We start from the raw sequence: 27,089 nt of genomic DNA, 5'->3' as shown, positions 1-27,089 counted from the left end.
TATTATAAATCAAATTCTAGATCATACCTAGCTGAGTCACTAAAATTTTAGGTGTAAATTACTCATACTAAAAATCAATAATTGAAAGAGTGTTTGGATGATCTTGACTTGGACTAGAGTGCTAATACTGAAACGCTTTGGTCACCTTGGCGTCACCTAGTGGCCGCCTAAGCGCTTAGGAAGGACCTCAAACGCTTTGGATCACCTAACGCCTTGACAACTATGGTTATGTCCATCTGAGAGCAATGCATTGACTGCATTCTCCCGTGAGGCATTGGTGTATGTAATGATTTATCAAATCCTTGGACTCGCTTCTCCCTCATCCATCCTTCAACCCGTCTTTTTCTCAATGCCTTGCAACCCTAAGATACGTGCAGGTGTTTGTCTATATTCTTGTTCATTTTGTAGCCCAAACAATTGTTGGAGCATATCAAATAGTCCTTGGCACGGAGCATTTTTTCCATTAGAGTTAAAAATGATTCCAGTGTGGTGATAAAGTTTTCATACTCCTTTTATCCTATTGGTTCAACTCTACAAGCCATGTTTCTCTAGATCTTAGACCTTTAGTAAATGAGTGAGGTTTGATTGAAGGAGTTACTTGGTCAGACTCATATCTGTTAAATCTTACCTGTAATATTCCTTTGCTGAGAGTGCAGGTAAAAGAATGCCGAAGGTAAAGACAAGCCGTGTCAAATATCCAAATGGATGGGAGTTGATTGAGCCTACTCTTCGTGAGCTTGAGGGTAAAATGAGAGAAGGTTCGTCTCTTCCATTTGTTTCTCATTATAATGGCATTATTTACTGCAGTTTATGAACCTCCAAGTACTTACAACTGTGTGATTTTGTACTTGCTTGACAGCCGAAAATGATCCACATGATGGTAAGAGAAAGTGTGAAGGATTGTGGCCAATTTTCAAAATTGCACATCAGAAGAGCCGCTACATCTATGATCTTTACTACCGAAGGAAGGAAATATCTAAGGAACTTTATGAGTTCTGTTTGGATCAAGGCTATGCTGACCGCAATCTAATTGCAAAATGGAAGAAGGTTTGTCCTCGCATCTTTTTCTTGTAATGTTTTTTTGGGTGGTGATTTGTTGTCCTTACCACTGCATATCATACTTGCTGTTGTCATTTCTGTTCCATGTCCCCTATTATCTGAGCAATTACTTCGAATCCATTATGGGAGTTCAAGGCATTACATATTGGTTGGTTACTGAGGTTATTTTTTTTTTGGAGGGAGGTGGGACAGGGGGGGGGGGGCGGTGCAGTTTCATTTGCAATAAGAATTAGTAGGACAAGAAAACAGAGGCAAGAAGAACAGAAAAGTATAATAAAACGAGGAAAAATGAAGGCAAGGCATGTCACTAGGCAGCAGCTCCCCAGTCCAACCAACCAACGGATACCCCTCCTTGCCCAGCCAAAACCCACCAGAAAAGTTGACTGCATCTAAAAAGTCCCCGTCCTATGATATACATTGGAAGGAATTCCTTTATGGCCCACCTTATTGTCGCACGTGGTAGGATAATGCCATTTGGATAGATAGGACATGGTCTCAATTATCCTCGTGTAAAATTTTAGATACCATTGGCATAGATCTTTGTATTAGTGTGCACCCTCTCAGTTATCCATGAACAGGCATACCCTCTCTATAGTGTTGAGTTTCAGAAATTTTATTTTGCCACTTTCTAGACACCTCATGTTGTTTTCCTGGAGTTATGCGCATTGATGATGAATGGATGCCTTATTATAATGTTTGGGGTCTTGTTTTGAGCCTGAGAGGTCTTGTGTTACCTTAATTAACGATTTGAATCATCCAAAAGTGATCGGAAGAAAGCGGTCTAGAATGATTTGGAAATCTTGGCCTTCAAATACCACACCAGTTTTGTAGGTACATGACTTCTTAACTAAGTGTAGGCATCAAATGAGTTGGTTTGTATGGATCTGAATCTAGATTGGATTTTTCACTGGCAGGTATGAATCTTACTTGCATCCATAGCTAACCAGAAATCCAAGTGAATCCCAAATATGGATTTGGTTTGGATGTATGTACTTGATTGTAAAAGATCCATGTATACAACATAAATAACGCATGAGCTTCATGATGCTATCTAAATAAGATCTGAATAACTGAACTCAGACCTTAGTTGTCACAGCAACTAGGCGGCCCAAGGCATTGGAGGGGTGCCTAGGCAACAAGGCGCTCACCTGAGCACCCTAGGCGTGCAATATTTGAATATGTAATATAGCATTGATAATTTTATATAAATATGTTTATATGCAATATAGAAGCCATATAAATGCAATATGATATATTTACTTTAGTAATTACTTAATATGAGAAAACCAACATATAATAAACAAAGCATAGGATATAATATAAGCGTATTCATAATAGAAAAAAACAAAGCAATAACATAAATCAACGTAAACTGGTGAATGTCAACAAGGCGTGCTACCGCCTTGGATCCAAGAAAGAGCCTGAACACCTAGGTGAAGCCTTGACAACTATGACCCAAACGCTAAATTCTAAACAGGTTATTCCAAGATCAAAGCCCATGGTGAATGGATATGGCCCAGAGCGAAACTTTGACCTATTTTATGCTATGCCATTTGACCTATTTGAAAATATGCAATGTTCACGAAATTGTAAATTAACTGTAATTCGGTGCTCTATTTAGATTTATATTCATCACCGAAACACCGAAACGAAACGAGATTTAGTACCATGCTAACGGGATACAGTCCCACTTTACATGACCTATCAATAATGTGCTTTGATATTCCTTTGTTTTTTTTGGGGGGGGGGGGGGATGGATAGCCACGTTTAGTTAGTTGCAATCATTCACTGATGGATTGTTTGATAGCTGAGAGGAATCTTATCCATAGGGAACAAAAAGTTTGAGATTCATTAGTTCTTAGTGGCTATGTCTCACTTTGTGAAGATTGTCAAGGAGGAGGAAGCGAATTAACTGTGTCTGCTTGATAACTTTGCTATCGGATAGCTGTTTTTTTCCCCCCTTAGAGCAATTGCACTCTAATAACCCAATAAGAAAGTTGCAAAGCATGGGAAGAAATGTAGTGTCAATGATGCTGAAGCATAATACAGGGGGAATATAGTCTGTTATTGGACTTCCCAAAGGGGGATAAGGATCATTTTGTTATTCTACTAGAAGGTTGGGATACTTTGCATGAAAGGTAGAGGGTGATGTGCTTGATCTGCGTATGATGAGGATGGGAAATGGAAGGGCACTGTAAACATAGATGGGAGGTTTAGGGCCTTGAAACTACTGAGGTAGACATGAACTGTTTTGCTACAGAGAGTTGGGCATTTGGTGTAATTGAAGTATGAGTTATATTTATTATTATTCGTGGTGGTGGTTGTGCTGTTTGGGTGGATAGGGTAAACAGAAGGGAGGAGATGAGCGAATACAAAAACAGAGCCAGCTGTTTGAAGGGCGATAGGACACTTGAAGAAGAGTACTCTATTTCCAGAAGTTAAAGAGATGGAGAAACTGTGTAATTGAGGCTGGTAATCAGCATGGGAAGGACTTGTGAAGAGAAATAGAATTATTTCGAGGACTGTTAGGAAGGTGATGGGCTATAATGATCATGTTCCCAAAATGATTCAGAAGCCAAAGTTAGACAAATAGGTTTTTAGTTCTGGTGAACAGGAACAGGACTGAAAAAATGATAGTTGCAATAGGATTTGATGATCATTGTGCAAAATGATAGTTGCTGAACAGGACTGGAAAAATGATAGTTGCAATAGGATTTGAAGATCATTGTGCAAATTTGAAGCGCAGAGGAACATGATTAGTTTTTGAACTACAAAAAAAAAACACTTAAATTCATGTGTTTTTGTAGGCTTAGATAGTCGGGCAGAAGCTTAATTTTAGTACATGTGCTTGAGTTTTGATGTGTCTTGCTTGATTTGGATTTATATATATTTTTTTGCTTATCATAACTATACGTTTACATATTCAATGAAGAGTTAGACGGGTAAAATGGTTTTGAATGGAATGAGAAAACTATCTGCAGATTTAATTTTTGTCACAAAACTGAAATGGCTATTGCAAGAAAATTTTATGGCTAAGGTCACACAGCTAGGGAAACTGAACTGCCGACCACGAACTCATTTGCTGAATTCTCAACTAGGGACTTTGAATGTGAAAACTGCTGATGAAAGTAGTGGTCAATAGATTAGCAGTCTCAAATTCCATTGTCTCAATCATCTTATTATGAGCCTGGCAAACATTTACATTGTTTTTCTGTTATTGATCAATAATCTTTCATCTAGGGGTGCATGTTGGGCCCAAAAACCTGAGTGCAGGTCCATGAAAATTTCCGGGCTTGGGTTGGACTTTTCTATGGTTGGAAAATCCCAGCTTGACCTTCAGCTTGGCTGGGTTAGGGCTTGAGGTCTCGGACTCAGACTGGCCAGGCCTGATCATGATTTACATAATTAATACGAATAATGTTATATGTATATAAAGTTACTGGCTACACATGGAATTGGATTATCCTGGCCAGGCCTGAGCCCGATTTACATGCAATTAATGCTAATAACTTTGTATATATACAAAGTTATACTGCTCTACACATGAAATTGGATTCTCCTATAGAACTTCTACTCATTGTAATCTTGTTTGATTTCCACCTGATGTTTTTTTCTTCCTGATCAATAACCAAATTACTTGTGCATTTTGGGATAAAGAAATTTGGGCAGGCCGGGTAAGGGTTGGCTGAGTCCAGGTGGGCTGGGTTAGGGTTAGTTCTTCCCAGCACCGCAGGTGGGCTGGACCAAGCCTGGTTTCTCATTGTTCATGAGTTCAAATCCCAGCTTGTGCTTTTTATGCAGGCGGCCTGGTAAGGGTTGGCTGGACCAAGCCTGGTTACTCATCGTACATTAGCTCAAATCCCAGCTGGTGCTTTTTATTCACCTTTAACATACATAATTATACATTGGGGATAAAAAACAATCAGCTGGGCTAGGGTTGGTCTACCACCCATAAGTGACCTTGCGTTGGTCCAAGGTTTTGAAAACACCCAGTGTTTTGTGCCTTACTTGCACGTTCTTAATTTTGAGTCTTGCCATGTAATCTCATGGTTGAGGAGAATGCCACCAGCAGGGCTGGCAGGGCTAGAATTGACAAGAATGTTTTATGAAGACAAGAATCTCTGACATTGTACATGAAAGCTGAAAGAACGAGACGAGCAACATTTAGGTCTTCTATTGGGAAGTTCAGCAAACCACAGGTTCAAATTATTGAAAAAACTAAACATCCAATTAAGTCAACATTTAAAGAAGTAGAGGTTTTTCAAGTTTGAGGTGGTATGGCCATATTCAACAGAGACCTAGGGATGCCCCAGTCAGGAGAAGTGATATGATTCCGATTGAAGGAGCTAAAAGAGTTAGGGGTAGACCTAAATGACCATAGGGGAAATGGTGAGGGAGGACATGAATGGCCTAGGTCTTGTACCAAGTATGACCTCGGACAGAGCTTATTGGAGAGCAAGGATTCATGTTGCAGAATCCCATTTAGCTGAGTTTCTCTTGCCGAGCTGGCCTGTGTCTACTTCCTCTTACTATCTTTCATTTTTTTTTTTAATAACTCTGTTTTCCCTACTTTGTTCTGTTTGGATCCATGTAGCAGACTCTATTAAGTTGGGATGGTGCTGAGTTTGTTGTTGTTGTTGTAGAGGTTTTTCAATTTTTTGGATTCTGTTGCTCAGCAAATTTCATTTCACATCTCACATTTTCATTTACAGATTTTTTTATTTATTTATTTTTCTTTTTGGTTCTATCTATTGTCTCAAAATCATCTACAAATCTGCCTACTTATCTTGGGTATCTACTATCTAGTTGCATATTCCCCCACATAAAAGGTAGATTAATGCCCATATGTGCTTGTCACCTAAAAATAAACGTGTTTAGATATAATGAAGTTGCATCCATGAACCATCCATAGGATAAATCTAATTGGCGAGTTTACATCATTTTATTTTAGCTTCTATCCAGTGGGGTTGTAAGATTTTTTTAAGGGTAGCATAGGCTGACTGGGTTTACTTTGTCTTTTTTTGTTTTTCCAATTACAGTCAGGATATGAACGCCTTTGCTGCCTACGATGCATACAGCCACGGGATCACAACTTCAACACCACCTGCGTGTGCAGAGTTCCTAAACATCTGAGGGAAGAGAAAGTCATAGAATGTGTGCACTGTGGTTGTGGGGGTTGTGCAAGTGGAGACTGATTCACCTTTTTGTGTTCAAGTATCAACGGACACTTGAGGCTGGGGTAATCTGATTGTGTGACCAGGGAGTTTGATTCCCTTTTTACTGTATGAAAGCAGAGGGCTCTCCCTGGATCCCTGGGATATAACTTTATTTGTATTGATCCAACATTGTTCCTAATGAAACCTCTAAAACTGCACAATTCTGGAAAAAGCTAACACAAACTAGCTTTTAATTTTTGTGCAAAAGATCCCATTTCGTCTTGTATTGTTTGTTTCCCAGTGTGATGTGACAAATTAAGATAGCTTGCATTTCATGGATGACTTTCAGAGTCCAAACAACCTTATCACAGTGAGTTTATGGTAAGACATCAGGTCTAAGGACTCTAGAATTCTTTGACAGTTGACAGTTTAGCGTGCATTTAACAAGGCATTATTAGAAGCTACTGATGCTACTGATAACCTCGCTCTCTCTCGGGTTGGAGATCTCACACCTTCAACTCTCTCTTCCTCACTTTCCCCATCCTGAAACCCTTGCTCAGCCCAGGTTAGACTCCCCACCTCTGACTCCTCCCCCATTACCAAGACCTCCTCTTGAGAGGGCAATGTTAAGGGGAAAAAAACAACCCTTCGATTCTCTCTCCGCCTTCTTTCGTGACATCTCTATCTCCCATGAGCCACTCTCCACCTCTTCTCCTGTCCCCCCAACTCTCTCTGCCCCCACCTCGCGATTCTCTTTCTCCTCCTCCCCACTTGTACTCTCTCAGCTCTCTCTCCCGTCCCTTGAGTACCTAGCTGCCATTTACCCCCTCCAACATGTTCCCCCTTCACCAACTCCCTCTCTGCCCTCTCTTCCCATTTTGTCCACCCCTATTTATCTCTTTCCAACACCCGATTCACCTTAAGACCTGTCCTTGAGGTTGCGTGGAGCCCTTCAGACCCCCATTGCTCTCGGCCTTTCATCTTTCCAATCTTATCAGTAGTCACAGCCTACCTTCGATCCTCCTTGCTTCCTCCCTCACCTCTTGACCCTTACCATGCTTCTACTCCCCATCTCTCTCTCCTAACCCCATTTCTCCCTGCTTCCACCCCCATCTCTCTCGATTACTCCAACCTCCCTCACACGCCCCATCAACGAATCCCAAACCCGCCCCCTCCCAATACCTTATGGCGGCATAGGTAAAAAAAAAAACACATCCTTTGCCTCACTATTGCTGCTGTCACACAACCCTGGTACGAACTACGCCAAACTAACTCGGTCTACCCTGGCAATGCGTTTACCCACATCACGCCGCATCCTTGGTCACGGTCCTCGGAGTTCTTTGTGTCATAAGGGACATCCCTTATACTCTTCCCTTTGCTTGATTTGTTGTAGTGTAAAAGTGTTGGTAACAATTTGTGTGTTTTTTTGGGAAATTTACGAAACACCTCCTGAAAATGGGTCGATACTCAGATCATCCCCTCATATTTGAAAATACTTAGATCACCCCCTCTACATTAACGGTGTTAATCTGTTGTTAATTATTGATGTAAAATGACTATTTTACCTTTGTATTAAATCATTAGAATTAAATTTACAATAGTACCCTTTCCTTCATCTTCAACCTAAAATAGCCCACTGCCTCTACTTCGCCCTGAAGCTTCGTTCTCTCCATCTGAAGCTTTACTTGTTCATTGGTGGAGCGAGAGAAGACAAGACATGAGCTTTGAGATCGATCATAGTCGGGTTATTGGGTCTCTGTTTCGTGCTTGTTTGCTCTACGTTTTTGTTTTCTTTGTCATCTGTTGCCTTCCAAAGAAATAGCTTCAGTGACATTAAAGAAAATTTTTCGGTGGATGAGAAGGTAAAAGATTCAAGAGTGCAACTTAAGAAGATAGAGCCAGGTAGAAAGGAAGTTCCCAAAGCTGATCACTTGGTGGAATCCATTTTGGGAGGGAAAGACGAGAAACAGAGAGGTGGGCATGGTTCCAATGGTAATAATCATATCAAGATCCTGTCCGTTCATCCCTTCAATAGCATTCCTCATCGATTGCTCATCGCGGAAAGTCACGAAACCAAAACCTCTGGATCTCCCAGTCTCACGATCGCTGATGATCTTTGTTTCAATAATGTCGCCGTATTGACTGAAAGTCCTCTCTAAGGCCTGGTCATCGGTCACCCATGCAAGGCCACCAACGAAGCAACGGAACTCAACATCTGCAGATGCCATTGCTTAAGAAGAGAATTGGAACAACGAACAAGAAAAAAAGAAGAAGCAAAGAAACCGAACAAGAGCGGAAGAACAAGAGGAGGATCAAAATCCGCCTCAGAAAGCACCAATAAAAGTTGAAAGCAAATGGAAGGAAAACTATTAGTTTTCCCTGATTTGTTTTCTGGGTTCTTCTTCTTGGATGTACCACCATTAAAGTCTATTACAATACATTTTCTCTTTATTGGAGAGCAGAAGATGGTTTCTTTTTTCCCATTCGGTTTAGCAATTTGGGGAAGAAGGACCGATTCCTTATTTTAATTAAGATAAAAAGAGAGTAAATGTTGGGTTTTTAGATCTAAAGATAAAATAGTAATTATACTCTTCTCAAGGGTAGTTTAGGATTTTCAAAAAATCTAACTAGCTTACTTCATCAGTTAATTAATGGTAGGATCTAATTTGAGTATAGGATTCTAATACTGGGGGTGATCTGAGTATAGGCTCATTTTCAAGGGATGTTTCATAAATTTCACTTTTTTTTTTTAATGTCATGTTGTTTTTTTTTTTTTGCTAACCTATCAAAGAGATTGCTCAAGGGGACTTTACACGCACGCACGCTAGAGGGTTAGGGGGGAATGATAGGGAGGGGGGGGGGGGGGCACACTATATAGTATATACACACACTCACACATGTGATAGGAATCGATCTACTGACCTTCCTTAGCACTTGCTCTTCTAGCTGCTCCTGATATTGCTGCTATTTTGAATTACTGGTTGGGAGGTTCAGAGATATTTATTCTTGTGTCTGAATCATTTGTTTATGTTTTTCAACATTATTTGTTTAGTTCTATGCACTGTTGTACTCAAGCCCTAGAATAGGAGGCCGAGTTACAATACAATCCAAGATGCGAGAAGATGGGCTGGTGAAAGAAGAGTTAACTTAGAGACATTCAACTGCCATAACATCAAAATCCCCAAGGATGTTGGGATATCCATGTATAAGGTAGAAAAAATAGTCACACATTGGATATGAAAGGGGATGTGGGTGGGTTAATAGGTACTTGGGCACCCTCTCCTTAATGGTTAGCTTTTGAAGATGAGACCCAAGTTATAACACTGAATGATTTCAAGCTTTCTAGATTACCCAAAGGAGGGAGACTCATAGTAGCGTGGTGTCCCTTATATCTGGAACAGTAGAAAACCGATGCTGAAGGAATAAAATCTATTCCATAAAGGTAGAACCTGAAAAGTCAGAAACATCGATCTAAAGATGCAAAGCCCTCCAACAGTAGGTCGCAAAGGGGCACTCCATAAGGGCATGCAAAACTGTCTCGTGATAGTTTTGACAAAGGTAGTCAGGGGTTGGGGAAAGTTTACGCCTAAACAACAGTTGATTAACGTTAATCGCCTTAGAGCAACAACGCCAAAGGAGGACTTTAAGCTTAGGAAAATATCAAAACTCCAAATTTGTTTTTTGGTAAAAGATATATTCCTTTAGAATTTGATCGTGGGGAAGCCAAAGCATCCAAATTACAAAGATCTTGGAGCCAAGGAGTGGAAATCTGTCACTTTGTCTTCCATGAACTCAACAGGGCCTTTCGGGCTAGTGAGTTTGCAACAACATTGGACTCCCTAGAAATGTGACTGAAAGAGCATTCTAAAAACGCAGAAGCTAAAAAACGAATATCATTGATGATAGGCACTACGATCAGCGGAAACTGGCTTCAAGGGGTTGGTAATTAAATTGATGAGATAATCTAGATTTACTTGGACTTTGTCAAAACATTCTCCAATGCACATAAGCAAACCTGACCTGACCGAAGCAGCTTCCCCCACCAAGATGGACATAAATTCAGTTGGTTCCGAGAATGCAAGTTTACATTCACCCAGATGGTTACACATAACATACCCAAGACCATCAACTGCTGAATCTTTGCTCAGGGAGGCTTCACAGTTCAATTTAACAAAATTCGTTGGAGGTGGGAGCCAACGAGTGGTGCAAGGATTGCCTGTGTTAACTTGGGGGTGGGGGGGGGGGGGATCTTGGGGGCAACGGTTGCGAGGAGGAACTCTCTATGTGCTTTCTGGGCTGATCAAATAACTTCCATTGGTGTCCAATTTCTACGGTTCAATGACCAACAAATAAAGGAAGCCAGTCTGGTCATTGTGGGTAGCTCGCAATGATCTCACTTTCAACTGTAGAAATTGGATACCAATGGAAGTTATTAGATCAGCCCAGGAAGCACATAGATCCCCTAAGTTAACACCAAATTTTACTCTGGCATGATGTTGGATAGGCCTGTAAACGGATCTGATTTGGCTCGGATACAGATCAGATGTGATTGGATCCGAATATTCTCTGGTCGAATACGAATACCTCTAACAGATTCGGATGCGAAACAAATTCAAATTTTTTATAATCTGTTTACATCTCTGCCTTGTGTAACTCGGACCTTCCTCCCTCTATCGGATACAATGCACTCTCGATCCATATCTAGGTCATGATTCTTTTTTCTACATATTCTAGAACCTGTTGAATCTTCAAAAACCCTTAGATTATGATTTTCTTTTTCTCATATTCTAGAACTTATTGAATCTGTAAAAACCTTCAAGATCATTATTTATTTAATTTTTTATTATTAAAATATTTGGATTTTTTTCTAAATGGATTTATGGATGCGGATTGAATTCAGATTTTTAATTATCCATTTACAGCCCTAATGTTGGGCCTTATCTATTCTCAAAAAAACTTAAGTTGATGTGCGGTCTAGTTGCGGATCTAATGGAAAAACTTGTATGTTTATTGAAATCCTATATCCAACCTGTTTTTTTTATGGTAAATATATCCAACCTGTTTTATTAACATATAACCAAAGAGGAAACGAATTTTACCAAAAAAAAAAAAAAAAACCCAAGAGGAAACGAAAGGATGCGCTGGAAGGACCTCGAAAGGGGGGAAACAATTTTTTAGGAGGGGGAAAGTGAAATACCAAGGGCATTCATGGAAAGATTGCGATGTCGTGGTGATCCTCGACTGCGACACAGAAAAGATAAGGGAGTATATATATATGCTACAAGATTAGGTGACGATTTTGGAGTTTGGACAGTCGAGGTTCCAGGAATCGGGGACGCGAGAGCTCAGGCATCAGGGAACTGAAAAGAGGGAACCCATAAGCCATTGGACATGTCTCACTCTCTATCCTTCCTTCACAGCGCTTTTGCGTCTTCGCAACAATTTTTTCTGCCATCCAAGTTGGTCGCACCGCAAACCCTTCCGTCACCGCTAATTGTAGCCAAGGCTAGAACCAGGGGAGACAACAGGGTCGCTCGACACTCTCGTATTAGAAAGAAGGTTCTTGGCGTTCCTTGCTTCTTAACTCTTCTCAACCAGTACTGATTCCTTCTTTTTGTGCTTGAATTTAAATTACATCATTCAGATGCATTTGGTCTATTGATAATGATGTGCTGATAGTTTTAACTTGTTCTGCTTCTCTTTCCCCATTACATGTTTATGTATGCCTTAAATTCTATATATTCTCTGTTTCTTTCTTTTCTTTTCTGTTTTTTGGTTTTTTATTCAATTGTTAATGTAATGACTACTGAGTGCTCTGTCATCGAAAGCAATTTCAAATGCCCTATTTTTGGATCAGTATTATTTTATTTTTTGGGGAGTGGGGGTGGTCAGTATTACAGTATGTATGTTCGTCCTTCATCTCCGCGTTGCTCTACCTTTGGGTTTTCCTCCCATTGCTATCTGTTGCTGTTTGCCTAGATTTCTTTATTGTGGATTTCCTATATTTCGTATGTTCACGGTTCCTATTTCTGGGTAAGTCCAGTTGGTTCCTCCTAATATGTATTGATTATCCAGATGAAAAATGAGAGGGAAAAAAAAAGAAATAAGAAAATATCAATGAGAGTTGTGTTCAAATTGTTGTTTAAGTGCTTTGAATGGGGATCCCATTTGGTCTATGTCCATGCCTTTCCCATGATGCGCCAGTGCTTTTCCTCTGTTTCACCAATTGTCGATATAGTCCCCACCACTTTCTTGCTGCTGTCCACAGTTCCCCTTGAAATAGATTTTTAGGAACACTGTGAAGGTATGCATAACTAAGTTACACAGCAAGTGGAACCAGAGAAGAGGAATTCCTCAAGAGTTGGGATTGCCATATGAGTTCTATTCTGAAAATGAATATTGGGATCTTTGTGGGTGGACTAAGAAAGCATTCTAGATTCTGGTGACTGGTGACATGAATCTTGGGATCTTTTTGGGTAGACTAAGAAATCATTCTAGATTCAGTTTATCACACCATCATCTATGAATTGAGATTTGAGCATAAGCAAAACAAAGAGGAAAACTGATATGGATTTTGGTGAGGAAAAGTCTGTTGGTTTATGGGCATTCTTAGGTGAGTTACAACCACTGCTGTACCCTTGATTGAAATTTCTATGTGCAAGGTATAATCTTAGAAGTCTGGGAATTCAATGGTAGATGTTATGCTAGTAGGGAGCACAATGGGCTGACATAAAATTAACACCGATCATAAGAGTCATTATAGATGTGATAACTGGCATGGTACTGGGAGGTTGGACGAAGAATACAATTGAGGAAAAGTAACCATTTTAAGATGCAGATATCTGACTTCTGAAGTTATATGGGTTTGTGTCAAGGTTTATTGCATGAGTTTTCTGATTAATTTTTTGGTGTGTTTTTTTTCTTTTGGTGCTTTTATCTGTTATTTTTTTTTCTTTTAAATTTCTTCCTTGGTTTGACTTGTGTTTTTTTTCTTATTGGTATTAGTTGAGAATCAGAGAATGAGTGAATGATTTGACTTGTCAATAATGACAGAGGGCCCTTAATTTATATATGAGATTACAAGAGAATTGATAAGGAAAGTAAGGTGGTTATGACTCAATGCCACTATGTATAACGATTAGACAATGACTAGGCATCCCCCTCAAGTTGGTGCTAATATATCATACATGCCCAACTTGCAAATAATAGGATGAAACACACCTTACAATTCAACCCCTTAGTAAACACATCGTTCAGTTGGTTGTCAATGATAACAAACAAAATACAGACTAGACCTTGGTCGAGCTTCTCCTCGATGAAGTATCTATCGATCTCGATGTCTTAGTCCTATTGCCATAGGGTGTGAAGGCCAGCATAATATGCAGTAAGAGACAACTCCTTCTAAATAGTTTCACAGACTTGTTGTCAGATCTTATAAATCTGAGTATAATTGCCAGTTTGACCATAGGTCTGTTGTACCGCTTCCCATAGTTCCTTGGCAGAGTTGAGCAAAACAAAGCTTAGACTGGTAGTGGGTTCCATGGAGGTGAGAAGAAATGACATAATAAGGGCATCATTTGCTAACCTATATCCAGCTGTTGCAGGGTCAGCAGTTTGGATGTAGTGCCAGTAATGTAACCTGAAAAATTGTTGCCACAGAGAGTGAGAAGACACATACGAGACCAGGTGTAGTAATTCAGTTCGTTCAACTTGATAGGACCAGGCAGGAGGGAAAGAGTATGGCTAGGGGTACCAGAACAACCCACCAAATGACCATCACCACTTCCTGTGGAAATAACCATTGTTGACTTCCTCCGTCATTGAATCATTGAACGAACAATGAGATCACAAAGGATGCAAGAAGATCAACCGAAGCAAGGGAGAGAGACATGTGAAAGCAGGGACTAGACAATGACATGGGTGGCAGCGCAGTGACATAAGAGATCATAGCGGGGAGGTGCCGTGACAAGGTAGAGGGTCATGGTGTTATGGCGGCAATGAACAAGCGACCAAGGGGTCGCGGCGGAGAAGGGCAGCGACCAAGGAGTCGTGGCGGCACAATGGCGATGATGCAGCGACAAGAGGGGTCACGGCGGAGAGGCAACAGTGGCGGTTAATGGTGAGTGGTGCCGGTTAGGGTTAGTGAGACATGGTACTGGTTAGTCTACCATGTTTAGAGATGTAAACGGATAGTAGGAAATCCGAATTTGATTCGCATCTGTATTCGTTTAGGGGTATCCGTATTCGGAAAAGCATTATTTGAAAACTATTCGAATCCATCCAAAAACTAATTGCATATGGATACGGATATCCCATTATCCGATAGGATATCTTCTCTTGTTTTTCTTTCTTCAACTATCATTCTCCTCCCTTCTTTCCTCCGCCTTCTCTCCGGTAGACAATTATCTCATTGATTGATGATCCAACGGTGATCCCACCGTCGACGTTGACAACCGGCAGTTCGTTGGTGCCTACTCCAGGCTCGGATCGGTTTTCTTGCCTGCTACTCGAAGCATTTCTCTCGAAGGTCAAATCCCCTCTTTCGGTTCCTCCTCCCCTCTTTACCACACGGCTAGGGTTTTCACAAAACCCTCCAATTACGAGTTCGTGATCAAGCAGAAGGGCACTCATTTGGTACGTCTCCATGTCCATACTTTGTCTTCGTCTACCATCAATCTCTCCAACACTCTCTTCCATGCCTTCGCCAATCAATTCTTGCTTTTGAGTGACTTCACTGGTCATAGTGCGGTCGGAGTGAGGTCGTTTCTTCAGAGCTTCGTCAGGGTTCTTTGGTTGCCAATGTGTATGCAAAGACGTGGAGCAGAGTTGCAAAGGTGAACCGTAGGTTGGAGAGGTGAGTGTGGTCAGTTGCAGAAGGTGATGCGAGACGAAGTGCGTGTGTGCAAGAGTGCAAAGGTTAGAGATGGGCAGCGGCGCAAGGCGGAGTTGCAGAGATGAGAAAGAAGTGTTCTTCGTTCGACTGAGGAAGAAGAAGATAGGTTTAGTTGTTGTAATGGGAAGGACAAAATTGTCTTTACAAAAATACTAACATCCTGACATCACTAATTAACAGTTAAAAGGTCTTTTCCATTAGTTTTTTGGCCAAAATTGATATTTTGGTGCTTAGTGGGGTTGCATTAATTTAATGGGCTATCGGAGGGGGTGTCGCTGATAATCTCCCTTATTTATATATGAGACATGAGATTAAGAGAGAACTGATAAGGAAAGTAAGGTGGCTATGAGTCATCGTCACTATCTATAATGACTAGATGACTAGGCATAGATAGCTGAACCATATTTTACTATGATCCATGGGATGGGAGGATGAATTTCTAGTTTCCCTCGTAATATAAGTTTATTTTTAAAACTGCGCCACCTGTTTGACCAATTTGTAACGACAAGTTCATAAAACATGTAGATTTTTCTGGGTAGTGATAGAGACCCTTTCTTTGTCCTCTCGTTGTTTTTAAAAGTGCAATACCATTTCGTAGCATTGTGGTTGGTTTTGTCATTTTCATTTGGCCATTTCTTCAATTTCATGCTTTTTCCTATTGACATTTCTCTATGATCTTAATTATTAATGATGCTAAACCTGTCTTTTCTTTGTTCTATTACTTTCTCAGGTGGAAGGGACACCAGAGAGGCCAAGATTGTCTGTTTTCCGCTCCAGCAAGCATCTCTATGTCCAAGTGATTGACGACAGTAAGATGCATACCCTTGCTTCGGCTTCAACAATGCAGAAACCCATCTCTGAGGTGTTTGATTATACCTCTGGACCCACCATCGTAAGTTTGCTAATAAGAACCATGGGCAAGAAAAACGAATTCCATTTGATTTTTCTTATTGCCTGAGTTGGGTTTGGTAATGTGTATGTTTTCTTGCAAATTCAGATTTCCTTTCAATGTGATGAGGATTAGTCTATGTTCTATGTGAATGTTAACTTGATTGGTACCTCAAATGCTAATTATCTGTTTCCATTATTTGCTTGTAATATAGTGGATTACACTTCTTGATTGGTGGTCCTTTTCTTATTTACACTAGCTATAAGTGCAGAGTTCTCAATTTAGCAAGCTTTTTGCACCAGGAAGTGGCAAAGAAGGTGGGTGAAGTAATTGCCAAGTCCTGCTTGGAGAAGGGGATCACAAAGGTGGCCTTTGATCGAGGTGGTTACCCTTACCATGGACGTATTGAAGCACTCGCTGATGCAGCTCGAGAACATGGCCTCCAATTCTGAGAACTAGATGGTCACTTTTTTTAGGTGAGCGATTATTTATATTGTTTTTACATTTTTGGTGTTTCATTTCCACATTCAAGTGGTTGCTTGCAGTTTTGTAGCATTTATGATTCCTCTGATTAATATTGTGTCGAGCAGTCTCTTGATGACTGTCTGATTAGACAGAGGAATAACTAACGAATCTTTCTAAATTACTTGTAGGGCATTGTTCTCTGGACAAGCATGAAAACACACACGAAAGAGAAGAAAAGGGGGAGTGGGAGGTTTCTATCCCACCTTCACAGTGAGATTCTGATCTTGTTGGTGGGAAGCAATAGTTTTCATTCCTTTCTTTTATACTCTTATTTTTTCTGCGATTCATGTATTGTTTGAATCTCCATCTAGTGATCTTACCGTGCTTATATTTCTTCTCTGAGTTGAGTTAAATCAATCTTCATTCACCTACTGTTATTCATACTAATCTGTTATTATTGATTCATATCTGGGAAGGCCTATTAAACCCTGCCACTGCTCTGTTTTTAGAGCTTGTTTCAGTCTGAATTAATACCCCACCAGAGTTGGATATGACCATCAGATTAGGGTAAGCTTTTGGGGCATTCTAGGTCTCCCTAAGAGGATTTGGAGTGGATCAGACTCTCTGATCTGCTGATATTGATTTTTTCCCCAATTTGCCCTGTTTTCTGTTTCAAACCTGAAGTTTCCATGATTACTTTAAAATATGTCACAGAAAGTTGATACAGGCAAGGAGTATCTCACATACTTCCGCAAGAACAAGAAGAACCAGGATGCTCCAATTCCTGCACTGCTATCTCCACCTGGGGAGATGCAAGTCAATGGAGCTTGAAGAGAAGAAAGGTCCAGCCCTTAAGCCCCATGAGACAGTAAGTGTTTAGGCCCCCAAAGGGCCAGCCATGAAGCCCATTGAGCCCAACAGTTTAAGTCACTTATGTTTTAAGTTCTAGGCCCGGCCAGGTCTGGGCCCATTGAGGCCCTTAACTTTTGTGTCTTGCGTAGGAGGCTACTAGTTGATGAAGGCGACACAAATTTGATGTGGAACGAGATGACGGCTTGTATTAAGAATGTTGCAAAGGAGGTACTAGGGGAATCGAAAGATAAACATCTTGCCCCTAGGGAGTCTTGGTGTTGGGATGATGAGGTCCAAGCAGTCATTAAGACTAAGAAAGCTAGTTTTAGGACATGGCAAAGGACTAAGGAGGTAAAGGACCTAAAACATTATATATATGCTAGAAATGAAGCCAAGAAGATTGTGGGGAATGCTAGGGCGAGGAAATATGATGATCTTTATGACAACCTGAACACTAAGGAAAGGGAAAAAGCTATCTATAGGATAGGTTAAGCAAGAGAAAGGATGAGTAGAGATGTCGACTATGTTAGATGTATTAAAGATGAAGATGGTAAAGTTTTAATAAGAGACAAAGACATTATGAAGCGATGGAATGAGTATTTCTGCAGTCTCCTAAATGAGGATGTTTTGAGTAATACTGCCCCTATGAGCTATATTACTCATTGTGACACCACTTGCCATAGATATATACACAAAATCAGGGTGTTTGAAGTCAAAGAGGCCTTAAAAAGGATGAAAGTAGGCAAGACTCCAGACCCAGACGGAGTCCCTATCGAAGTGTGGAAGAGCTTAGGATTATGTAGCTTAGCCTGGCTAACCAAGCGATTCAACAAGATTTTGAGTAGAAAGAATATGCCAGATGATTGGAGGAGACACATTGTGGTCCCGATTTATAAAAATAAAGGTGATATTCAAAGCTGCAATAACTATAGAGGCATAGAGCTAATGAGCCACACGATGAAGTTATGGGAGAGGGTTATTGAGACCCACCTAAGAAAGGAAACAACTATTTCCCAGAACCAATTTGGCTTTATGCCTGGTGGATCCACAAGGAAGCTATATTCTTACTTCGGAGACTCATGGAGAGGTATAGATAGGGTAAGAAGGATCTTCTGTTACGTACCTAATTATACGGTTATTTATATATATTAACTATTATTTTATATTTATTATTTATTATGTTTGTGTTGTGCGTTAGTATTGAATGTGAGTTAGTTAGGATAACTATCAGTGTTAGTGGGTTAGTTATTTAGATGTGGAAGGAGCCATGACTTGTAAGTTATGTAACAGCTATTCAGCCCTATTTAATAGTGATTATGAATAAAAATATTAGCAGATTATTGTCCCATAAATTATCTCTTAAGAGTTGAGAAGAGGATTGGCAGCCTCCCAATTGTGCCAGGATGTCCGGCAATTTCGTCTGTAAAGGCCCAAATTTATCTCTCTCCCTCTCTTTCTCTCCTATTATTTTTATTTTATTTCATTTTATCTTCAAATTATCTTGCACGTATCAAATGGCATTAGAGCCAGGCGCGGTGGAGGAAATCGACCATCCTGGGTCTATATGGGAATATCCTCCTATGTTCTATGGCAACAACAAGGTGACCTTCCAACCGTGCAAGATGAAGAAGAGGCTCTCCATCCAAAACCACAAGTTGTGTTGCATTGTCTTCGAAAATTGCTATACCAAGATTTGGGATCTGGGTGGATTATTTAAATTTTATTTTTCCCTTATCTTCCTTGGGGACAAGGACAATTTTGAGGGGAAGGAGTTGTTACGTACCTAATTATACGATTATTTATATATATTAACTATTATTTTATATTTATTAATTATTATGTTTGTGTTGTGCGTGAGTTAGTATTGAGTGTGAGTTAGTTAGGATAACTATCAGTGTTAGTGGGTTAGTTATTTAGATGTGGAAGGAGTCATGAGTTGTAAGTTATGTAACGGCTATTCAACCCTATTTAATAGTGATTATAAATGAAAATACTAGCAGATTATTATCCCCTAAATTATCTTTTAAGAGTTATCTTGAGAAGAGGATTGGCAATCTCCCAATTGTGCTAGGACGTCTGGCGGCTTCGTCTGTAAATCCCCAAATTTATCTGTCTCCCCCTCTCTTTCTCTCCTATTATTTCTATTGTATTTTATTTTATCTTCAAATTATCTTGCACGTATCATCTTCATATGGTCTTTATTGAACTAGAAAAAGCCTACGCTAGAATCCGTAGAGACCTAATTTGGCGCACACTAGAGAAGAGACATAATTAAAGATATGTATGATGGTGTGGTGACTAGCGTAAGATCTGCAGGGGGTCATGGTGGTGAGTTCCCAATTACGCTTGGGCTACATCAAGGATCATCCTTAAGCCCTTACTCATTTGTGCTTATCATGGATGATTTAATACGAGACATTCAAGATGAGGTCCCTTGATGTATGCTTTTTGCTGATCATGTTGTGTTGGTGGACGAGACAAAAATAGGGATTAATTCCAAGTTGGAGCTGTCTAGATCTACTTTGGAATCAAAAGGTCTTAAGTAGATCAAAGACAGAGTGCATGGCGTGCAACTTTAGCCACACCATGTTGGCGATTGAGGTGGTCAATATCGAGGATAAAGAGATACCTCTAAGTGATTTTTCAGCTATCTGGGCTCTATCGTAAATAAAGAAGGCGATATAGAGGATGATGTTCTCAAATAATTAAAATAGGATGGTTGAAGTAGAGAGGTGCAAGCGGCGTTCTGTGTCATTGACATATTCCTTTAAAACTCAATGGAAAATTTTATAGGATAACCATTTTTTTTTTGTTAATTTTTTATTTTTATAGGACAACCATTTGACCAGCCATGTTGTATGGTGCGGAATGTTGGGCAGTGAAGAAGCGGCACATTGATAAAATAAATGTGGCGGAGATCAGGATGTTGAGATGGATGTGTGGCAAGACTAGGGATAAAGTTAGGAATGACCGCATTAGAGAGGAGTTGGGAGTAGCCCCTATACATGAGAAGCTACGAGAGAGTTGTTTGTGGTGGCATGGTCATTTCTATAGAGGCCTTGGGATGCTCTAGTTCGGAGGAGTGACTTGATTCAGATTAAAGGATCTAAAAGAGCTAGGGGCAGACCTAAAATGACCTTAAGGAGTAGTGAGGAAAGACATGCATAGTTTGGGCCTCCTCTCTATCATGGCCTCGAATAGAGATGTTTGGAGGACCTCGATACATGTTGCCGACCCCTTTTAGGTGGCTTTATTGTGTTTTCTGCAGATGATATGCTCTTTCCCTTTAGTTTTTTTAGTCTGAGTCTTTGCAAGGATCCATGTAGCCGACCCCATTAAGTTGGGATTAAAGGGCAGAATAGAGCCCACAATTCGAGTGTTGAAAAAAAAAAGAAACTTTGCTTTGGTTACTGTGGGATTCAGCTATGGTGTGAGACCAAGGTCAGCGAGAGACTGACCAAGGCCATAGGTGAGAGGCCTTGGTCATATCCCTTTCTTATTCTTCCCCTTCTATATTTTTTTCTTCCCTTTGTTTCTATTCGGTTTTTCTGCAACTATGGGATCATACTGAAGCTATTCGGTACTTTTCACTGGAGCTGTGAATACTGTTCTGTTGTACTAACATGAAGGAACCATTTTTGTTGACAAGAGGTACTGTTGGAGTCTTGTTAGTTGCAACTACATACTCTGAGGTATCCTGCTGTGTAGTTTTGTTGCAGCAACATACATTCTCCTTGCATCTGTCCATCCATCCATCTAGCGTATAGATCCTCGTGAAAGTGTGAAACTTAGAAGAGTTCTTCTAATGCTGGAATCCCTCCTTTGACCTGAGTTTCAACTCCATCCAGTTGCCAGATTTGCTACAACTTAGTAAGCTTCTAATCTGTTCCTACTTGCTAATTTCAGGCCTTTGTTACTATCTACTCACTTCACCATCAGATCTATAGCCTATTGTGGGGAATTTTCCCAGTCATCAATCCCCACTTGTAGTGATGGTTAGTTACTGTATTGATGTGAAGTTACAGCTAGGTTGCTAATTCTGAAATCTAGTTACAATTTTCGTATTCATACGATATCTCTCCATCCTACTGTTGGATTGATAACAACTTTTGGGGTATTGAAGATCCTAAGGAGACCTATTAATACTGTTAATTTGGGGCTGATCAGACTTGTAGATTGTGGATTAATTGTGGTGTTCAAAACTTCAACATGCTGGGTTTGTGAACCCTCTATTTCTGTTGATAGGATTTTGATCTTTATGATCATAATAGATTGAATCCACCATGGGGAGATGGGCATCATTGAACTGGAACTACAGGCACTGAAATATTAAAGGAACTCAATCCTAAATAATTCGAATATTTTTCCTGTGAAAGTTCTAGAAGGATCAGGTACATCAGATTTTTCTCACAATAGATTGTAGAATGAAAAATAAGTTTGGTAACTACCTGTGTGTAAATAATTCGTATAACATTTTTGAACAAATGGGCCCAAGTCATGGAAATTCAGCATTGAAATTAGTGGAAGGTGAAGAAATTCTCCCTTCTCCCATGTCTTCTTCTTCTTCTTCTTCTCCCAACTTTTTCCACCGCCTTCTAGCTGCCTCTGTAGTAGAGGAAAGTCGTATGCGGATTCAATGCTGCTTTAGCCTGCCAATTACAGCGGCGCAATCAAGTTCTTCTGCTACTTCTATACCACCTTCTCAATGTCAATCTGGCTCTTTCAGTCGCATTGTCCCAAATTCTGCTAATTCTAACTCTTATCCCTCAAAGCTAGGGTTGTGATTGGTCCAAACATCTTTATTTCAATGCAAAGTTTAGTCACTTGGGCCAGTCCTGTATTTAGCAATTTGGCTTTGTGGTTTTGGGCTAGACCCAATTTTCTGCTACTGGAATATGTAGTTTTGGGCCAACCCTATTTTCAGTGTTGGTTTAAAATACGCAATGTTTTTCAATGGGGTGTATTTCTGTGTATTCCCAATTTCTGTCTTGGCATTTTTTGAGAATTATTTCGTTAGAAAATGACTCAGGCAATGTTTTCATCATACTACATTTCAAGATATTTGAGGGCAAACAAATCCCTCATTCAGGCTATTTCTCACCCCCCCCCTCTGAAACAAGGGAGGGGGGAATATGGTCATTTCACATTGGATGGAGACTAAAAACATCATTGGATTTGACATAATTTTACACATTAGCTCAAATTAGATAAATAAGGGTATAATAAGAATTTCAGCTCAAATTATAAAGATTTAGATCGACATTATGATAGGGGCAAAATGATCGTTTAGCATTTGATGGAGACCAAAAGTCATCAGATTTGAATGAAATTTTGCATAGACTCAAAATAGCTAAATAAGGTTATTCCAAGAGTTTTGATTTAAATAAAAAAAATTTGGATTTTGAGATGATACCAAAGGCAAAACGGTCATTTTTCATAGATGGCGTTGGATTCGGATGAAATTTTGCGTACGGATTCAAAAGGGTTAAATAAGGGTATAATAGGAGTTTTTTTTTTTTTTTTTTCTATTTGGGAAGGTTTGGGTACTCCTTGAAATTATACCAATGAGTAAAATGGTCATTTTTGCCATACGATCACTACGAGAGTCAGGTGGGCCCTAATCAACATCGCCAAAGGCCCAATGTATAAAAATGCATTACCTACAGATGTTTATAAATTAATTTCAACCAATTATCTCAAAGTTTTATAACAAACAAGACACACTTTATACCTAATTATACATTGCACACTTAATTTTATATATTGTTCTTCCCTCTACAACACACCAATGGTAAAGTACTTTTACGCCCATTGAAGCATACTTATTTAATGTTCTTTTCCCAAATACATATGACGAAGATGTGGTAAACATCACTTGAATGAATAGGGGAAGTTCCACCAAAGCATAGATACTGACTGGGATACTTGCTAGAATGATTATTGGAAAGTAGACCCTTAGACGAACATCATAGTGAAGCATAAATAAGATAGCAGCCACAAAGGCTACCATCATCCCCACTATAGAGATGAAGAGAAATGAAAGGCCCAACATCAACATCCGAGGCAAAGTTGACAAGAAGTCTTCTTCCGCATATCGTGAAGTAATAATAGCTAGAAACATCAACAGTGAAGCGACGGAAGAGCAAAGTGCTAATATAATTGATATGACAAAAACTATAGGAAACTTGCCTTGTATGTAATCTCCTCCTCCTTTTGTATGACCACCTGGTATGGTAAACATTGTTGCAAACATAACGGTACTGATTAGTGTTGCTACCACCATGCATTGTGTTGCTGTATCCTTCATTCATGTTGCTCCATCTTTTATTAGCTCTTTATGTTCCTCCGTGAATAATATTCTTGGTTTTTCTTTTTTGTGGTTTTCGTACATGTCATTGACGGAGGGCATAATACTTTCCACTTCCTAAAATGAAGAGAAGAAGAGGAAGTTTCAAAATGATGACTAGAATTGCCTTGTTATAAATTCTAGGTAATGTAGGGGATAAGCACCGCCTTGGAATGTCTAGGCAGTAGGGTCTTACCAGGCAGCTCGACATTAGAGGATCTAAAAGGGGTGTTTCCTCGATCAGCATTCCAAAGTAGGAAATTAAAATCTCCGCATGCATGGAAGAAGCAATTAAGGAAAGAAAAAGAAAAATCACACACCTTATACCAAAGTATCTCACGTTGCATTTGGAGAGCTGCACCACGAACTTGATTGAGCCTCTGAATTGGTGCTATTTTTGCAGCTAGATGTGACATTCTGTTTCCAAATGCATCACATAAACGGGAAAAATGATCCATCGTTGATGGGCCTAGATGACGGATAAGCCCAAATATCTTTTCCTGACGATTGTTGATTGCACAAAGAAAAACTGTTTGGCCATCGTTATTTTGTAATTGCAATAGAAGTTTAGGGTAGTTATTGATACACTCTTCGATAAATTCAACAATCCCATTCTCGGTTGCTTGAAACATTGCATTAGCCAATTCATTCACCACAGGCCCAAGGTCATCAAGTTGTGATATTAGCCTCCATACTTCTTTTAGTAGCTCAGAAGCTCCATAATGCTTTAACTTCTCTTCGTAGATGTACTTGCAACTCGGCACTACCAGTGGACGCATATGTAGGCAAGAGTAAACTTTCATGGATATGTTGATGGTCTTTATAAGGATGCAATTAGGGGTGTAAGTTTGGCCCTGTCGACCCGAGCCCGTCTTGAGCCCGAACAGGGCCTGAGCTGGATTTTCCAACCCTGAGGGCGGGTTAGGGTTGAAATTTTCAGGCCCAAGGTTAGGATCGGGCTGGGGCAGGGTTGAGGCCTCGGGCCCAGCCAGGCCCGGCCCTATTTTGGGTTATGCTTTACAATTTATTTGATTACATTTTGCAACTTTTGTTTAATATTTAAGTATCTATTGATTTACCAAAAAAAGTAAAAAAGGTTAATTATCTATTGAACAAAAATATTTAAAATTTTTAGATTGGACTAAGTTTTTAACCCAAAGAAAAGTCTAATAGTCAATTGAGTATGAAACAAACTAATACTCAATCGCATGAGACTAGTCAATTAGGGCAACTAGGCCCTAGCAATAATCAGAGTCAGCCTGGTCCGATCAGAGTCAATCAGGGCCAGGATGGGCTGGGCTGAGATATGTCAGTCTGACTAGGGCCGGGTTGGGCTTGGGTTGAGCAAAGAGTACTCGGGGTTGGACTAGGGTTTTAAGAAACCCGACCTTGTCTCACCCCTAGATGCTATGATACCCCTAAGTAACTACGTAGATATGGATGATGATGTTGAAGGTATTCTCTTCAATTAATTCTCACCTAGCTTCATAAGTGCATTCTGAAATAGACCCTTACAAAACTGAAAAATAACACAATTTGTAACTGTGCAGAGCCCACATTTGATATTTCCTGCATCAGAAGGAAATAAATATTCTTATTAGGATATTTATTACTAAGAAAGACTATTAGCAAGTTTAGAAAAATATTTGTAGTTCATTCTCTTCAAAATGCAATTATCAACCTCATGATCAGGTCAGTGCTGTAAATGGGCCAAGACATGGGCTCGTTATTGGGATCTGTAGGTTAGATGGGCTCGTTCTTTGAGGGATAGTAGAAAGAAAACTTAACAACCTTAACAGCATTCATATGATGCAAACTTATGGAATTTATAATTCAAAATAATGTGAGGTAAGTCGTATTGAGTTTAAACTCAACTAAGAACTGCTGCTTGAAAAGGGATGAGATCTTCATCCTCTCAAGTGTTAGTGCACCGTGCATGCACCATCGGATGCATGCACTTTAAAGGTGCACTGCCCGTCAACAGTGTATGGGTGTATTGGGCAGTGCACCGAACTCTGAGAGGATAAAAATTTTATGATCTAAGCCAGTTGAGAGAGAGAGAGAGAGAGAGAGAGAGAGAGAGAGAGAGAGAGAGAGAGACTTGAGTGTTGTTTCCATTGGCATCGAAAGAATTTTCTACGTCTCCTTTCGTGTTGCAACAAAAATTTTTGGCGTCGACTTGGACATCTAGCACTGGTCCAATTAACTATATTAATACATATAGAGAGAATTTTGCACTTGAAATTATGATTGATTAGAAAGTGAACTTGCTAGTTTTGAATCATACGATCACGTATTTGGATTCATAGATCAAGAAAATGAATTAAAAAAAAAATGTTTGTTAACAAGCCACACTGTGCGATAGATAATACCCTCTTGGTGTAGGGGTCTCTTCACCTTCTTCTCTTCACCCAAAAAAAGCGTGTGGTAGTGTAACACCCCCCCCACCCCCCCACACACACATATAGTAAAACACTAGTACCTCCCCTGGAACTAGCCTCAAACTCACGTAAACCCCACGTTTTGAAAAAATTACAAAATGTCTCCCACTTTTATAAATTTATAACAGTTAGATCCACTCCGTTAATTAGTCCCTGTTAAGTGATGGCGTCTACAGATTAGAGTTTACTAAATAACCAAACTACCCTTGAAGAAGGGCACACTTATCCGTTTTACCTTTCTTTGCAAAACCCCAAATTGAAGACAAGTCAGTTAGGGGTTGAGTCTTATTCATTGCAAACCCTTACATCTCCGATGAAGGCAATCTTCCAAATACATCGAATCTCCGATGAAGAAGGTCTGACAAACTGCCATCTTCAGAGTTGAATTAATCCATATTTGATTGACTGTGTGCCTTTTTATCTTTTGTAGGTATTTGGTGCAAGTTTTCACTAGGGGAAAAAGAAAAATCCTCTGTAGTGTCCTAATCTGGCGATGCACTGCAGTGTGGGCCTGAGAGTTCGATACGTGGAAGATGCGACATCCAATGGTGCCGAGCTTGAGAAGAAAGAAAAGGAAAAAAAAAAACTGCCTTGCATTGAGCTTGCATAGTTGGATGAAGCTTCTTCCAACGCGTCGAGCTCTCGGGGCACATTGTAGTGCCCCGCCAGATGCCCGCATTGCAGAAGATTTTAATCCCAGCCATATACTAGCCAAGTCATCTGGTATGCTCATGCTTTTTCAGTTCTCTCTCGCAACTATACCTAATGGTCAACATCTTCCCATTACTGTTTCTAACAGTGTCCAGGTTCCAACTCAAGGTGTTGGGCAGTTTCGAAATTTTTTCGAATATTTCAGATGCATTGTTTGTTCCTTCATTATAGTCTAGTTTGTTATTCATTAGCAAATGTACTAAAGAATGGAATTGCAATGTTATTTTTTCTCCGCAAAATGTGCTCTTTCGGGATCGTGTCACCAAGAAGGTGGTGA

General features: G+C 39.9%; 2 protein-coding genes and 1 pseudogene across 5 annotated transcripts; 2 read left to right on the top strand and 1 right to left on the bottom strand.

The window, feature by feature from the left end:
* The first annotated feature begins 424 nt into the window (after positions 1-424).
* LOC122642011 (protein BUD31 homolog 2) lies at positions 425-6,469 on the top strand. Its single transcript, XM_043835388.1, has 4 exons — positions 425-444; positions 650-758; positions 860-1,047; positions 6,099-6,469. Exons 2-4 carry the CDS (start codon positions 665-667, stop codon positions 6,252-6,254), a joined length of 438 nt encoding a protein of 145 aa, XP_043691323.1. The 5' UTR covers positions 425-444; positions 650-664; the 3' UTR covers positions 6,255-6,469.
* Positions 6,470-6,721: 252 nt separating this feature from the next.
* Positions 6,722-27,089, bottom strand: part of LOC122643782 — a 113,020-nt pseudogene continuing 92,652 nt past the window's right edge.
* On the top strand, positions 11,517-16,685 carry LOC122642010 (50S ribosomal protein L18, chloroplastic). Of its 4 annotated transcripts, none has more exons than XM_043835386.1 (4): positions 11,517-11,774; positions 15,839-16,000; positions 16,300-16,473; positions 16,651-16,685. In XM_043835386.1, the coding sequence occupies exons 1-3, from the start codon at positions 11,607-11,609 to the stop codon at positions 16,447-16,449; spliced, it is 480 nt and encodes a 159-aa protein (XP_043691321.1). In that variant the 5' UTR covers positions 11,517-11,606; the 3' UTR covers positions 16,450-16,473; positions 16,651-16,685. The 4 variants fall into 4 exon arrangements, with proteins under 4 accessions (XP_043691321.1, XP_043691320.1, XP_043691318.1 ...); XM_043835385.1 differs by having other exon boundaries at positions 16,264-16,459; XM_043835383.1 differs by having other exon boundaries at positions 16,264-16,473.

This window comes from Telopea speciosissima, chromosome 10 (genome assembly GCF_018873765.1).
Source record: "Telopea speciosissima isolate NSW1024214 ecotype Mountain lineage chromosome 10, Tspe_v1, whole genome shotgun sequence".
In the NCBI taxonomy this organism is placed as follows: domain Eukaryota; kingdom Viridiplantae; phylum Streptophyta; class Magnoliopsida; order Proteales; family Proteaceae; genus Telopea; species Telopea speciosissima.
Note: the sequence above shows the minus strand (reverse complement) of the source record. Positions and strands in the feature narration are given on the sequence as shown.